At 47.3% G+C, this 15,885-nt stretch overlaps 1 protein-coding gene across 1 annotated transcript in view; it reads left to right on the top strand.

Annotated features, from left to right (window-relative positions):
• The window catches only part of LOC144133582 (uncharacterized), a 29,487-nt gene extending 16,198 nt beyond the window's left edge, over positions 1-13,289 (top strand). The window contains exons 5-9 of the mRNA XM_077666769.1: positions 921-1,061; positions 6,593-6,819; positions 8,269-8,473; positions 8,940-9,115; positions 12,667-13,289. Of these exons, the coding sequence (XP_077522895.1) occupies positions 921-1,061; positions 6,593-6,819; positions 8,269-8,473; positions 8,940-9,115; positions 12,667-12,824 (907 nt within the window). The 3' untranslated portion in view covers positions 12,825-13,289. The remainder of the gene's footprint in view (positions 1-920; positions 1,062-6,592; positions 6,820-8,268; positions 8,474-8,939; positions 9,116-12,666) is intronic.
• The last annotated feature ends 2,596 nt before the right edge of the window (positions 13,290-15,885 follow it).

The following is a 15,885-nucleotide window of genomic DNA, read 5'->3' as shown; positions in this document are numbered from 1 at the left end:
TGCTCTGCCAAGACAAAAACGAAGCAACGCAGATGTAGAAACATGCGCTCCATCTTTTGTTTAAAATTTACCCTACAAGGTCTATGAATCTGTGGAGCCTCTCCATAGATGGCACGACATACTTGCACATTTTCTTCACACGAGTATTATCGGGAACAGCAGGGAGTGAGTTAAAATGCCAAAACGAGTTTACTCGGGAGAAGCAGGGGGTGTGCATGTATGGTCGCCCGAGGTATCTCAGGAGTGGCAGTGCAAGGGTTAAGGGTATGATGCCATAGCCTAATGGGTTAATTCCTATATATGCAGGAGGCCATTCTCTACTCTATCTTAGCGTAGGAGTGCACACCCCTATGCTAAGGTGTACAACCAACCCCTTTAAAGCTTTGCTAATGTTCATCTCTACTTAACATTCATATATCCCTGGGAGTCCTCGTACCCCTCCTGGCGCAGTGGTGCAGCGGTTAAGCGATGCGCCACTGCCCTGCGATGGCAGGTGCTCCTTGTGGCGCCGCGGTGGGCCTTGTGTGGCTCTTCCCGAGCAACCAGTCATTAATTCAACTGCCACCAGCCACGGTGGGCAGGTTGTTATGACGCTGCAAGGTTACGTGACCTAGGTGGCCCTCCTTCCTCCTAGCTTGCTCTCTAAGCACCACCTGCCAGAGCCATGCTAGTGATTTTTCACTCACAATGCCGACAACACCGACACCGGGTTTTCTGGAGAACGGGGCCTTTAACGCTGTCGCATTAAAATTCGGAGAGGATCTTCTGAAGTAAACATTAAAATTTTAATGATCATTATTAATGTTCTATAATAAGCATTGCTTTGGACAGCATTAAATGGAGATCAATTTTTGGGAAGGGCCTTTGTCCTGATGGTGCTGATTTGGAAATGAGCTTTCCAGGGCCTTGTCCTCTTGCAGTTGCCTGAGACTTCTTATCAACGCCATGGACATGCAGAAGCTACTCGAGGATTGCCTGCAGCCATTCCAGCGGCCACGCACCCCTGCGAGTGAGCTTGAGGCCATGATTTCGCCCCTGCACATAGCCATCGAGTGGGGCAGGTGAGTGGTCATGATGGTTACTGGCACACGGGTGCACTTCTGAATAGCAGCTGCTTCCAAGGGTGCAAACACTCGGTGAATACTTATGTATGAAGGTGCTGCAGTGTGAGGTGGTGTTATTGGTCAAATTGCAGTTGGCTTGTATTACCACGTTCTAATGACAGAAAGGCAGCTCTTGTAGGCTTTATTATTAAAGGCCAAGAAATTAAATGCAGACATTGCCACCATTGCAGCTTATTTATTTATGCTTGCGGAACTCTGAGACTGGGCTACATTGCCATTCACTTCCCAGCGGTGATGGTGGAGCCCTGTCACGAATTTGACACAAGTGGCACAAAAGATAGCAGAGCATTAGCTTTTCTTGCCACTTGAGCTGGGGCTGCAATGGCCGTGCCTGCAAATGCTCAAATGCTTCATTGGCATTCTACTCTATACCTTGGCCAATCCCCCCCACGTGGGTATGTGCCATATTACTTGAGGAGAAGAAGAAGAAGAAGAAATGCTGATGCCCACCACCGCTCAAAGAGCGTCCCACACGGGGGTGCATGGTGCCAGCGCTATTTTGTGTCACTGCATATTTTGAGGGTGCTGCGAAACCTAGTGGCATAACTCCCCTTTCCTCATGTAGGCCATGTCCCATGCTTCTCGTAGAATTAAACTTACCTTGACTAATCATCATAAATCAGGGTTTTTTTCAGCAGCGCAGGGGACAAAGGACGTGACAAGTGCACAGACACGGCGCTGAACTTACAACTCTGTCTGTGCACTTGTCACGTCCTTTGTCCCCTGCGCTGCTGAAAAAACCATGTCACACCAACTTGCCCAAGCTTCTGCAGTATCATCTTAAATCAGATCAATAACTGTCAAAACTGAACATGTCTCTAAATAATTCTTCGATTTTGTATCACAGCTAACACTCAAGCATTCGCGTTGCAAACTCTGCGAGTTTTATGCTGAAGGTAGCATGAAAGATGAGGACGAAAGGAAGAAGCAAGACACGACACGAGTGATTTCGCAACTAAGTCTTCATTGGAAGAACACGGAATACAAACCCACCGCGTGAAAAAATTCCTAACAAGAAAAAGAAAGATGGAAAATGCGGGGACAAAAAGGTAACATGCACATTGCTGGGCAAGATATTCAAAAGCGGAGTAACAAGATGCATGGTACACTATCTAGAAAACATTGCTGTCACAATCAAGGAACACCAGAAGTAAACTAGTTCCACGTATGGTCTAGATATGTTAGTTCTTTCGCAGTCAAAGCAGTGGGCTTAAATAACCTCGATAATCTTGCAGAAATTTACAAGAATTACAAAACTTTTTTCATGTTCATTAAGTAGGCTACACCTTTATATTCCCGGCAGCAGTCAGTGAGATATGAAGAATTGGATCCTAAGAGCAATTTTTCATGTTCTTTTAGTCGCAAGTTCAGATAATGACCTGCGTATGTCTTGTCACAAGAAACCGAAAGTTCATACACCACACCCGATTTGCAAAAGATGAACCCGAGGAATGTCCTGTTTTAGATCTTTTTCTATTTAGTCTGTCCAGTTGCTTATTTTTCTGCTCACCAGGCCACAAACTTTTAGGCCATAGAAATTACTTGAATATTACAGCGCTTTGCCACATTACTGAGATTGTGCGAAAGGCAGTGCTTGTGTGGCTGCACCGCCTTTTCCTTTTTTTTCTTCGGTGGATTTCCTCTTGCCCAGTGTATAAGCTTTTCGCAAGCAGATCTGATTTTACTGTCTGGATAGTTTGAGGCGTTTAATCTCTTTACCTGGTCATAGAAGCTTTGTGACATGTCAGACCTGCAGGACTTCATGAGGACCGAACAAAGGCACGAAAAAGTATACCATTGATCACAAATGTTGAGTGGCCCGAGCCTGAATGAAGCAAGAGTTCAGCCGGTCTAGGATGGTACAGCCAACGTATATAGCTCTGTTCGAAAGATAGCTACACATCCAGAAACTGCAATTTATCCCCAGCCAGTAAATGAAAGGTAAAGATGAAGCCACGCCCGCATTCAGGGAAAACCTTTAAAAGCATTGACGACCTGGTCTGTAAAGCATTTACTGTCCACATTCACCAGGTTGTCATCCACATACCTGAATTAAGGTTACCCTTAAGACACCTGTCCACACTACTGAGGAAGATGTCTGTGAAAGTGGGCACCACTCACAAACCGACATATTAAGGTACGTTTTACCATCCCAAGCAGCTTAAGTAGGCTTAAGCTGGAGGGAAACCATTTCGAGAAAAGACTGTTCCTTCGCTGTTTCTGAAACCTATCTCGACACAGATACAGTTTTTATAAGGGCTGCGTGAGTTAAGGAATAAAGGAGGTGGGTGGCATCAATACTAAAGGTTCTTGGGCTGCTGGGATTGGGCTTAGTTTATCAGATTGGTGCCAAAACAGAGATCTTGGATCTGGAGGCTTGAGTAACATATTGCCATTTGTTCCTTTCTGTAGCAATCACATGGAAAGGGGTTTTTGGTTTGTGCGTTTTTGCCGAGAAAAACATCGAAATGCATGCCTTTCACATTTTGGGCTGCCAAAGCAAGAGCATTAAGGTTCAAGCCTTTCAGTAGCTCAACGGTCTGCGCTGCGCTCACCTTCACCGCGAATCCGCATCAACTCACCCGACTTTCCACCTTGCTACTCTGTTAGTTTTTCTAAAGCCAGTTTTCTTGGTGATAAATGCAACTGATTTTTACTGAGAACAAGATTGGGACGGAGCAGTCTTCAGTCTCCCTTTAAGCAGGGACATGGCTTTTAGCAAAAAAAAATGCAATTTCTTGACGTATTTACCTGAGATTCATACAAAATTTCACTATTATATCTCCAGAGAATTGTTTTAATGCATATTTTTTCTCTGAATCTGCAGAGCTAAGCAAATTTGGCAAATGGCAAAAGGCTGATTCAACGTTCATTTCGTTCCCGCTGTTGTGCTACAGGTCAAAACATTCTCATTTCTTTTTTCGCAAAGTACAAATTTTGGTTTTGAATTTTTGCGATGCACTGACCTTTACTGTACAGAGGAAAAAGAAAACATCATACAAGAAATTTAAAATTTACAAATTTGAAAAACAAAGAACGGCTTGACACATTATAGTCCTATGAGAGCAGCAAAACAAACGGAGTTAAAATAGACCGAACAGTTGTGAGGAAATCTCATCTGCAAGGTGGGTGTCTAGGTAGAAAATTGCAACGGAGAAAAACTCCCATTATTCAAGCGTTACCCCGCAATGCATAGCCACCGCAGTTCATGAAACAATTTTTTTTAGGGCATAGTATTCACTAGGCTTGTGCAGATAGTGGCTTTTTGGCTCTAAGTGAATTTGAAGCAAGTAATAATTTCCTTAGAATAATTTCGAAGCGAATATTTCGAGTACTTCTGCATACAAAAAATGGCGTTGGTTTAGCTCTGCTTAAACCTGGAGTGATGCGATAGCTACAGCTGGCCGAGTGGAACTTGGTCACGTGACCAACCACGTGATCAGCCACGGCGCTGCACCGCAGGCAGCTGCTCCGCACCACGTGACAGCATGGCGGCACATCCACAGGGTCGCTGAAGGCTCGAAATGCTACCGTAATGTAGCTATCGCTACAAAAGTTTGAATGGCACAATAGGCATTTTCCAAGTCATGTAGTATTTTTGCAACACATGAAGAAAGAGAAAGTAAGGAAGCTTTGGCGCACTCATTGAAGCTGTGTCGACGTCCTGTGAAAATGGTCACCGGAAATTGATATACAAACTAGAATAAGCATGCGCTATCTGGTGTCCACATCAGACTTATCTCGTCAACTCTTTAGAATCTGTGCAGAACCGCGAACTACAAAATCAGTATCAGCAGTATAAAATCGTCACTGGATCTCCCCTCATTGGTCTTTCGCAGCAAGATATCACGACTATGCCTCTTTCACAAGATATTCTATCATTTCACGCATCTGCGCCAATCTTTTCTTCATCCACCAGCACGTTCATCTCGACGCTTATTCAATAGCTTAAGTATACAGCGCCTGCATGGATCAACATCTGCTTTTAATAAGTCATTTCTACCAATTGCAATACAGGAATGGAATGAATTGCCAGATTCTACTGTCATGGAAAGTGACCTTGTCAAATTCCAAGACCGGTTATTGTCTTTCTTTGAACATTAAATTTGTCTATATTTCTTTTCTCGCCCATAGTTTGATGTGCTTGAGCCAGTCGTTTGTAAATCCCCTTCTCTACTCGATTGATTTTTTTTTGTAACTGTTTTAATTGTGTTCTCATTTGATGTTACTGATTGTATTCGTTGTCCTAATTGCCCTCATTGTATGTTTATATATATATGGTTCATTAGATTTGTTTTTTTTTTAAACCTCTGACTTTGTTCTTGTATTGTCCTACATACGTTGCTCCCCCCCCCCCCCTTATGTAATACCCTGTGAAGGGTCCTTAAGGGATCAATAAATGATGATGATGATGATGATGACATATTGGGGGAGTCGATCTGCTACTTGTAGAGCCAATATATTTCTGGGATGAGACTTGTCTATGAGACCCCCAACTGCTGGTCTTAGTTGTGATTGCGTCATATCACAGCTATTACTTTTATTCGGTGGCTCCATGAGCACCTGCTAGGCGTACGCTCCGCCCACCTACACTCGCCCAGACCCACCCCACGTGAAGCGTCGGAAAGGGGCACCCATTTCCATGTGCCTCGTGCTTGCACCGTTGCACGCGATAGCGTTAAGCAGCAGAGAAGCCAGCATAGTTGTTAGCATTGGCCTAGGCATTGGGATGCCGAGAAAATCCAAGTTGGTTGAAAAGGCATCACACGTTGAGCTGCGGAATGGAAATGATTAACACTTGCGATGTAGAATTAACAAAATGTCATTATACCGTGTGAAGATGTAAAGTAAATTGATTATGCTGACAATAAAATTGGTGTACTAATTAGTTGGGAATTGAACCCTTCGCTTGTGAGTCAGACACGCTCTTGGTTAACGAGAGATCTTGCGTGTCTCGTGATGTATCACGTGGCCTAGTGTGTAATTAGAAAAAGTAATAATTAAGAAAAAAGTAGCAAATAACCGTTAACATTGTTACATCACGTCCTTAAGGAGGAGCTTAATTGCCTTCCTATTTTAGCCATGGGACACTGCACTTGCTTTCAGCGAGTACTGAAAAACCTCCCTGTATTGGCTTTCATCCATTTCTGCCTGACATGCATGCAGAAAAGAACATGCTGGTGCACTTTTCTAAAAAGATGCCCAAATTCAGTTAATAATGACTGGTTGTGTAGTCAGCTATAAGCAGTTGCAACATGATCAGTTCCAAAAGAACGTGGGCTAAAGAAAGATGGAGTCATGCATGGGTCAAACGGTGCTTGGGAAACTCAAGAAGAAGCGCTGCAAGGGTTTCGCAGCGCTCTGTTTGGGAAGGAAGGCCCTGCTGTAGTGTTCTGGCAATGAAAGCTCGCCTGTTTCACTTATGGATCTGCCGTTGTAGTTTTTGTCGCATATCATTGTTGCTGCAGCCACGAATGCCTGCGGGAGTTGATAGTGGCTGGCTTCGACCCCAACACCTACGTGCTGCGGGTGACTGAACTCATCGAACAGCTGCCACGTCAGGTGCACCCGCGGTACCACTCTGCCCTGTCATATGCAGTGTTGAGGAGGGACATGGCTTCCGTACGGATCCTCCTGGAAGCTGGAGCCAACCCAAACCACATCAGTGACAAGTGTATCAACCCCCTTGCATGCGGTACGACCCACTGTGGTTCATGTTCATGCCTCTGAGTCGATGTTAAAGGGACACTGAAGAGACACTCAAGCTGGCCTGTATTACTAGCTTCTCATGTTGTAATGATTCCTTGCACTGAAAACGGAGGTTTTATCAGCCAGAAGGCACCAAGCACTGAAGTGCAGGTATCGCTGCAACCTTGTAACTATTTTCACGAGCAAACTTTGGTGGCATCAAAATCTATTTTCAATACAGAGGTCTCAGAGACTAGGCTCCACCTCCATCCACTGCTAAACAGCAATCAAGGAACCTTTTTTTTTTTTCGTCTTTACGTCGCAAGAAAGATGTTTCATTTTTAAATCCAATTTTCTTGATTATAAATGCTTTCTTTTTTCGCTGCGCCATGCGTAGCCAAACCAGATAAGTAGCATTGTCAAAATTAGTATGAGTTCTCACAGTGCACATCTTCTGTTTGCAGTTTCACCGCAAATTAGGGATGATTTTTAAATGTCGCTGCAATAAAGATGCACATAATATTTGATATCTGTGTAGGCACGCTGTCGAGTTTATTCAAGCTTCAGACAAATTTGCAAGCTCAGCTGCGATGGTTTAAATGGTGTAGTAATCCCTTTGTGCTTTTTTCTCATTGTACACTTGAAGCAACCTGGTTAGCAGGTTCACTTGAGTGATATGCCTTTGGGGCCGCTCAGTGGTTGTCTGCTGACCCGAAAGACTTGGGTTCGATCCCAGCCGCAGCGGTCGAATTTCGATGGAGGTGAAATTCTAGAGGCCCGTGTGCTGTGCGATGTAAGTGCGCGTTAAAGAACCGCAGGTGGTCGAAATTTCCAGAGCCCTTCACTACGGCATCTCTCATAGCCTGAGTCGCTTTGGAACGCTAGACCCCATAAACCGTCCATTATAGTTTGGGAGACTTGGCAGCTGTATGTCACGTCGGTAATTAGGGAAGGGACAGTTGTGCGATGCTGCAAAAATAATTGAACAAATATGAACCCAAGAGCACTCCAAGGAACCCAAGGTTTCTATGGAACCCAGTCTGGGATGAGAATCCCCTGACGCAGGTGGAAGCTCATGTTGGTTTTTAGAGCACAGCTCTTAAGCGCCTGTTTGTGGATTGAGCGGTGCCCTTGGCCTCGTCGTAGCCAGCAGAGGATGAAATAGAGTGAACGCCTAGTGCAGTGGAGGTATAGTGATAGTGAAGAGAGTTAAGCGGAGGAGGAGGGTACAGCGGCAGCCTGAAGACAGGCTGCATGGAAGCAGCTCGCTGAAAGATGGCGTCATCAGTAAGGTATACGGCGAGTGCACTGTGCAGATTGCAACTTGTTGCTGCTGCTCACGAGAGAAGGCACCCGAGTGTTACGCGCGGTCATCCGGCCACAAATACTGAAGGAGTTGCCCTCAAATTTCTCATTGCCAAGTATCGTAATCATTGGCCAATTTTTTTGCTTCCAGCATTGTTGGATCCAAACGAACAGCTCATGCGGCTTCTCGTCGCTGCTGGCGGTGACCTTAATCGTCGCTATCAGACTGTGCACAGCGGCAACCCCAGTCTGCAGCTGGCCGTCAGTGACCACAACACACTTCTCCGGGCCTTGCGGATGGGGCTAGATCCAGCCATTGGCTTTTCTGATGAAGCAAGCAACCTCAGGCTGGCAGTGTAAGCTTCACTGATGTTCTGAATGCAGGAAATCCTCGTTCATTATTGGTTTCTTTCGAATGGCAGCTACAGTTGTGGCAGCAATAACATGCCACAGGTAGTATCTTGTTTATCATACCATTATGCTAGACACAGTCAGGAAATACATGGTGCAGATAGGAAACACTTCTAATGCTAGGTTCAGTTAACACATCATTAGTGTTAACATTGTATCTTTTCAGACTAAGTAATGGGTATAGCCTAGGGCCAAGTATAATGCTTTTGTATAATTTACGAAGGTGTTGTTGCAGGCTAGTTGGTTTAACATTGCTGTGTTTGCGCTGTTCTCTTTTAAGCAAGTTTTATATAATGGCTGGCTATGGCAAACAGGCCTCTAGCTTTCTTTTAGTTTTCAGACTTTTCTAAGCAGTTATGTACCGTGTAGTGTTGCTGCTATTCACATTGGCTTCAATTTTTCTTTTTGCAGCTGTATTTTCCACTACAAAAAAAATGAACAACATGCGCTTGGTGTTCTTGAAACAATGCAATTCTTTGTGACAAGTCCCTCGCCTCTAAAGGATCTTGTGAACAGCTGCCTGTGCGTTGGTCCTCAATGGTGTACCCTCAACCGAGCCCTTTGGTCAGCCATGCTGCAGACTCTAGGCAAGTCCTACAAACGCTCGCAATCGCATTTTAATTTCTTTAGCCTACTCCTATTTTCATGTTTTGTATTGCAGTTTTCACTATGTTCTTACTCATTTCGCACGTTTACTATCAATGCAAGAGCGCTGCCGTGGTGGCTCAGTGGTTATGGCGCTCGGTTGCTGACCCAAAAGACGCGGGTTCGATCCCGGCTGCAGGAGTCGAATTTCGATGGAGGCGAAATTCTAGAGGCCCGTGTACTACTGTGCGATGTCAATGCACGTTAAAGAACTCCAGGTGGGCAAAATTTCCCGGGCCCTTTATTGTGGCGTCCCTTGTAGCTTTAGTCGCTTTGGGGCGTTAAACTACCATAAATCATATAAATGCAAGAATATGTTTCTTCAGAGCATGAATTTTGGCTAGTTGGCTCATTATGTATAAAACCAAATAGGTACTTTTGCTTGGGTGAGTGAGTTCATTTTGCATTAAAGGGTCCCCGAAAAGGATGTTTGAGGTTGTGTGCAATACGCTTGAGAGTACAGGCCACCGAGTGTTCATGCCGCATAAAAGACCTCAAAGGCGAGCCGATACTTTACAATGCATTTTTAAAAACTTCTGCTTCCACACCTAGTGGTGTCCAGTAGTGTCAGTCTTTCGCCCGAATCCATGTGCAACGCGTCATGCAGTGCTCGCTACGTCCGCAGCCGGCGGATGGGCCAAGTGAGTGGGGCCGGTGGAGGAGCGCTGACATTTCAGCGCACAAAAAGTGACGAGAAGAGAGGGAAAGGCACGAAGACACGGAAATTCACATTTTGACTACAGCTTGCATGAAATGCATTAAAAAAAATTCTTGCTGGAAGATATTTGTGGAGGGGCTTCTTTTAACATTCTAAGCATACCTTAGCATTATTGAGAGCCCGTTCCAGAGCCCATTTAAAGGAATACACTTGCGCAAAAAAGGGGGGAAGAAAGACACTTAGCATGTTTGCAGTGTTGTGGGTCACCGGTGGGTCACGTCGTGTATTCATGCTGTGCGGCAATGAATGCTGAGTCGCGTGATGAATCTGTGGGTCAGTTCTCTTTTACCAAAGAGCCTGTGAAGAGTACACATGCCATGTTGGTGGTTCCAAGAAATTGGCTTCGCAGTGCCTCCCTGTGCATTGTAGCTGTGCATTGTCACGACTCACCCAAGAGAATTAAAGGTGGCCCACCAGTGGACCACGCTGCACAGGGATTAGGGCTCTAAAATTCGCCTCCGCAGTGAACGTGTTAACAACAGGACATAGCGCAGACTTCCGACTGGTTTTGTTTTTGTGACAACAGCTGCATTTATACCCGAGCGAAATCAGTCGTTGATGGTATCCGGAATGCGCACGTGCACACTCAGTCAGCAAAACCGCCGCCTAGTAAAATATGAAGGGACCTTGTTTCAATGTAGTATCTCAGAAGAGCAAAACAAAGGTTCCTTGCTGCTCTTAAGCAGATCGCAGATGAAGATGATGCAAGAACAACTCTCACAAACACACAACCACAAACACACACAGACACCCAGTCACACCTACATGCAGAAGTAACAACACATCTTCCTAGCAAGGCCGAGTCATATCTAGCTAAAACCCATAACACAAGAGAAACAAGTAACCAACACTAAAACTGATAAAAAGCAAGCCAAAAGGCTAAAAGAATCTCAGTGAATGCTACTACAATTTCCAGGCAGAAGCCGCACTCCTAGGCAAACCAATGCTAAGCAGTACACTCGAATAATGCGGCAAGTCACGTGTGTCCTTCCAAAAAAGATCATTCCTTGTTCAAGAGTGCCAAGGAAATTGGAGGAAGTTAGGAGTGCCAAGGAAGGATAGAGCCAATGTATGAAAAATATGTTCAATAAGTACTTTTGTTGTTCATTTTGCATTGAAGGAATAAACTGTCATCTGTCAACTCGGAAGACTACTGATCCAGCAATACATGCATTAATCTCACCTCCAGCACCGTCTCCCGAGCAAGGTTCCGCATGTTCTGCTTCTAAAGGAAGCAAGCACTGGAGATTCGACACTTATTCGGGCATGTGAATCCATCATGGGGTCATGTAAGACGCATTTGCAAAATTCCTGAAGTCTGGATTTGGATACTTTGCCCCAACAAACACATGAGAGTGCACGAGGCGTACAGGCCTTCATTGCGTTCTACTAAATGATTATTTTAGCGCAGTCGACTAGCCATACTACCAATAACGTAACCGTTGCAGTTGCTATTGTAGCCTTGTTTGCCAAGTTGCATTTGCATTGTGGTCATAGTTACCATTTTTAGCGCATTTACCATACGATGCTGCTAAAACTGTTATTCATTAACGTCAGTAATCCTCTGCAGGTGATTGAAAGCTTTGCATTACTATATTGATCATGAAGAGATGCTCTCGCTGCTGCCCTCAGTTTCTGACGCACTTTCCGACAGCATCAAACTTGCATGCTGCTGTGCAATGGTAAAAAGACTCCTTGTTTACCAAGAACGGTCACTCCGGTCATTGACATTCAGGAGGCATGGCTTGCCAGTTGTTTGATCAAATAGGAGTGTTTTCATGCGGAACTCCATGCGTATCTTTATATGGGTCTTACCCGAGAATCTTGCACGGCTCTCTTGAAGAGAAAAGGCACGTGAAACCTTTGCGCAGTAATTGTGGCAGTCCGTACTTGGGAAAAACTGCCATAAGGCATTTTGCAGTTGCATCGTTGTGATGGCGACGGTGGTGGCAAGAGATATGATGGGAATGAAGAGGCACAGGAATGCCAATTTTTGAGGTACTTTCGTTCATACACTTCGACCCAACTTTCTGTTGTACTATCGTTTTCTTCCTCACATTGCGTTTATGTACTTTTTTTTTCCTTTTTCGTGCCCACAAAAGCCACCCTCATGTTACAGTCATGGTCGCACTACATTCAGGAATATATGGTTTATGGGGGTTTAACGTCCCAAAGCGGCTCAGGCTATGAGAGACGCCATAGTGAAGGGCTCCAGAAATTTCGACCACCTGGGGTTCTTTAACGTGCACTGACATCGCACAGTACACGGGCCTCTAGAATTTCGCCTCCATCGAAATTCGAACGCCGCGGCCGGGATCGAACCCGTGTCTTTCGGGCCAGCAGCCGAGCGCCGTAACCACTCAGCCGCGGCGGCTCAGGAATATATGGTAACTGAACCTAAGAAAAGGAGCAGCACCAAAACATGCAACCACAGACGAAGAAAGGAGAAGGCACAGGCACTTGCCTTCTTTTTTCGCCTGTGGTTGCATGTTTTGGCGCTGCTCCTTTTTTAGGTTCAAAATGCACCGACGAGCCCAAAAAAAGAAGTTTTATAAAAATATGGTAACTACTACACAAACATGGCGCAGCATAACAGAGTGGCAAAATATCTCTGGTTTTGTAATAAAAAGGGTCGACAAGAACTTTCAGACTGCTTTCTCTCTTCTGGGGCAAGTAACCTTAAGCAGTAGCTGTGATTTGGATAGGATATATAGATAGCTGTATTGGATTACTTTGAAAATGCACTTATGCTCTGGTTGTTCCTGCTCTTTGCAGACTCTCCGTTTAAGTTGAAACACCTCTGCCGTGTGGTCCTGCGAAAGTGGCTGCATGACATCCATGGTCACTACTTCGAAGAGCTCATTCCAAGGGCAAATTTCCCACCAGCCATTCAAAACTACCTCATGTGCAAAGACCTTAGCAACTCTACCTGAAAGGGAATTAGGAGGCACCTATTAAATGCCTGTTGTAAGCCCTACTGCAGGCTATTTATGAGTGTAATATAAATGTAAGGAAGCATTTATATGTGTAATAAAAAATTTATGAGTGTAATATAAATGTAAGGAAGCATTTATATGTGTAATAAATGTTAGTGTTTACTTTTGCCTGCTGAGCTGGTATGGTCAGAAAACTGCTGTGTTTGATTGAGGTAACCTGTTCTACAACTGTTGTCTTGATGCAGAAATCTTGCCGAGTAGTAAGGAGACTGTAACGAACCTTTAAAAGAAGTAAGGACAAGAAGTTGGATGGCTCTGTGTTAACTCGCAGTCATGAAAATATAGAAATGTTTTGCAATAAGCCAAGGGCATACATTTTAATTGTAAAATTTCAGCTTTATAGCTAGCTTATTTCACATTGCAGCACACTGCACTCATTTCTGCTGCAAGTAAAGATTTCTGGCAATTTCATTTCATTCCTGGGAATTTCAAGGAATGAAAACCAAACTCCAGCTAGCCACGTTGTGTTCTTTGTGCATTTCGATGGAAACAATGTAAAAATGTCTCTGTACATAGGTTCTGGTGCACAGTGAAAGGTCCCGGTGGGGCCGGCTTTCATTTCAAATGACGATGATTGATCTGTGTTAGCTTTCAAACCGACTCATATTGACAAGTGAATACCGAAAACGGACGATGTTTGAAGAAGACGAAGCGAGCGCTGAGCGTGGTCCGCGAGCCTCGTGTCGCCATCGGGTGCGAGCCGCGATCGCGGCAGGCGACTTTGTGATATGAACGAATCGCGAAGGAACGACACCGTCTTCACTGAAGAACCATGGCCGCCGCTCCCAGTAAGAAGCCGGTGCTGGTCAAGCTGGACATGGAATATGCCGAAGGCGGCTCCAGCCCGTGGTTCAACAGCAAGGGCCGCTCTCTGGTGGCCGGCCTGACCTCCGAGCCGCCGGGGAATGCCGACCTGTTTTCCGAGCTGGCGCGCGACGGTAGCATGGCCGCTCTGGTCGGCTACCTGGACGCGGAGCAGTCGTCCGTGAGCAACGTTGCCCTCCTCTGCTACATCCTGCTGGGCCTGGTGCTGCTCGAGCTGTTCGTGCAGCTGCCTCTGGCCGCGTGCTGCTTGAGACGCTACACCGCCGCGGTAGGCCTGGTGCCGTGGCTCGTGTGCCAACTGGTCGTGCTCTGCTGCGCCAGCGTGCAGCTGCTCAGCCTGCTCACCATGATCAGCACCTGGTACGGCATGGACGACGGCCTGAGAGCCAAGACTCCGCAGGCATACGAGTGGACCTTCGAACTGTTGCATAACTACAGCCGGCTCACAGCCGAGTTGCTCAGGGAGACCAAGCAAAATGTCGACAAGGCCCTGGAGGCGACCACGAGCAGCATCCAGTGGCTCCGGGGCAACATGTCCGCCTGGGAGGACAAGTTCGCCGGCTACGCCGCGCTGAAGCACATGGTGACGGGTCCGCTGTCTTTGGTCCAAATGGCCGTGTTGGGACTTGCGCTGGCCATCACCCTGGCGTCGTCGCTGGTCGCCTGCGGCGCCTGGAACCGGCGCCTGAGGAACCTCGAGAAAGGCGGCAGGAGCCCCGTGTTCGTAGCAGCGGTCGTCATGGCGGGAGCGGTGTTGCTTCTCGCGCACCTTCTACTGGTGCTTCCCATGATCGCGCGATGGCTGCCTGTCTGCGTGCTGGCGGACACGTACTTCTGCCGGCCGTACCGCAGCGGCGCGTTCGCCGTGCTCGACGACGCCGTCGCCAGGGTCTGGCCGCCGGCGAACAGGCCGGAGCCCTTCTGTCGTCTGGTGCCGAGCGCTTTGATAGGCAAATGTGCCACCAAGGACAAGGTGGGTATCAAGAGTTTGCCACTTTGCCCAGTAGAGGCCGACAGAAGCAAGGACGCCGCAAAACCAAAGTACCTCCGACTGCAGCAGCCGCCCGCACGTACGACAGCCGCCGCGACGGCGGAGAAGCCCGTCGGCGACTGTTTCTACCCGTACAAGATTATCGACACGGACATGACGTCGGCGTGTCCGCTCTTCACAGACGAGCTGGTGGGCCACTGGATGGCGATGGTGTTCGCGGCCGCGTTCGGCATGCTCGGTGCCCCGGCGGCTGGCGCCATCGCGGTCGTGTTCTTGGCCGTTGGCGAGAGCGGGAAATCCCTTAGCACCAGAAAAACTGTCCACATACGCATCAGGAAGAAGCGAAGGAAGCGCAAGAAGCCGTCGAAGAAAGATGAGAAGGCAACATCGCAGCCCCTTAATCCTCTTAAAACGCCTGCTCCACCACCACCGCCGCCTGCTCCTCTTCCTCCGACCCCCGAGCCATTGAACGTGGGACTGGAAGTTCAGGTCCCCATGCCTGTGGTGGTTCGACGACCCAAAAGGCGACGCCTTCCCGAACCCATAGTCCCCATCATCGTGATGGCGCCTCCACCCTGCCTTTCTCGCCGGTCGCGGTCGTTGCCGCCAGCGGCGCTTATGGCGCTGCCTGTCACTCGAGCCTTGATCCAAAGAGAAGACCCGGTTGTTCCTACGGCCGTGGCAAGCTGCACGTGCCGGCTTCCTGCCAACGTCCCGGGTCGGGCTGCGCTGGCCGACAGCGGCGTGGGTACTGACGATGGCGGTACTGCGCCGCTGAACTCGGCAAGGGCGCCGCAGGCGATGGGCCACAGGGCGTTGAAGTCGCCGCGGCACAAGCGGTCCGTCTCCTTCTACGAGCTTCCCCGCAGGACGCGTGACTCTAGAAGCGCAACAGTCGCTGGTGTGGCGGTGGTGCCTTCGCGGCGTTTTCTGCAGGGCATTGTCAGGCCACAGCCGGAAGTCAGGACGCAGAGTGCGTACCCGACGCGCAGTCGCCCATCTGGACGCGTTCGTCGTCGGGCAGAGTGTGACGTGTACGATGACGTCGATGTGTTGAGGGTTTGACAGTATTCTACTGTCATTCGGCATACCAAGGAAGATTTATCCCAATAAGTTTTCGTTATTATTCGCTGCCGGTAGCTTGGCGCGAATTTCATCGGAAGCGATCGATGTGCCGAAAAT

Source organism: Amblyomma americanum, chromosome 5 (assembly GCF_052857255.1).
Source record: "Amblyomma americanum isolate KBUSLIRL-KWMA chromosome 5, ASM5285725v1, whole genome shotgun sequence".
Taxonomy (NCBI): domain Eukaryota; kingdom Metazoa; phylum Arthropoda; class Arachnida; order Ixodida; family Ixodidae; genus Amblyomma; species Amblyomma americanum.
Note: the sequence above shows the minus strand (reverse complement) of the source record. Positions and strands in the feature narration are given on the sequence as shown.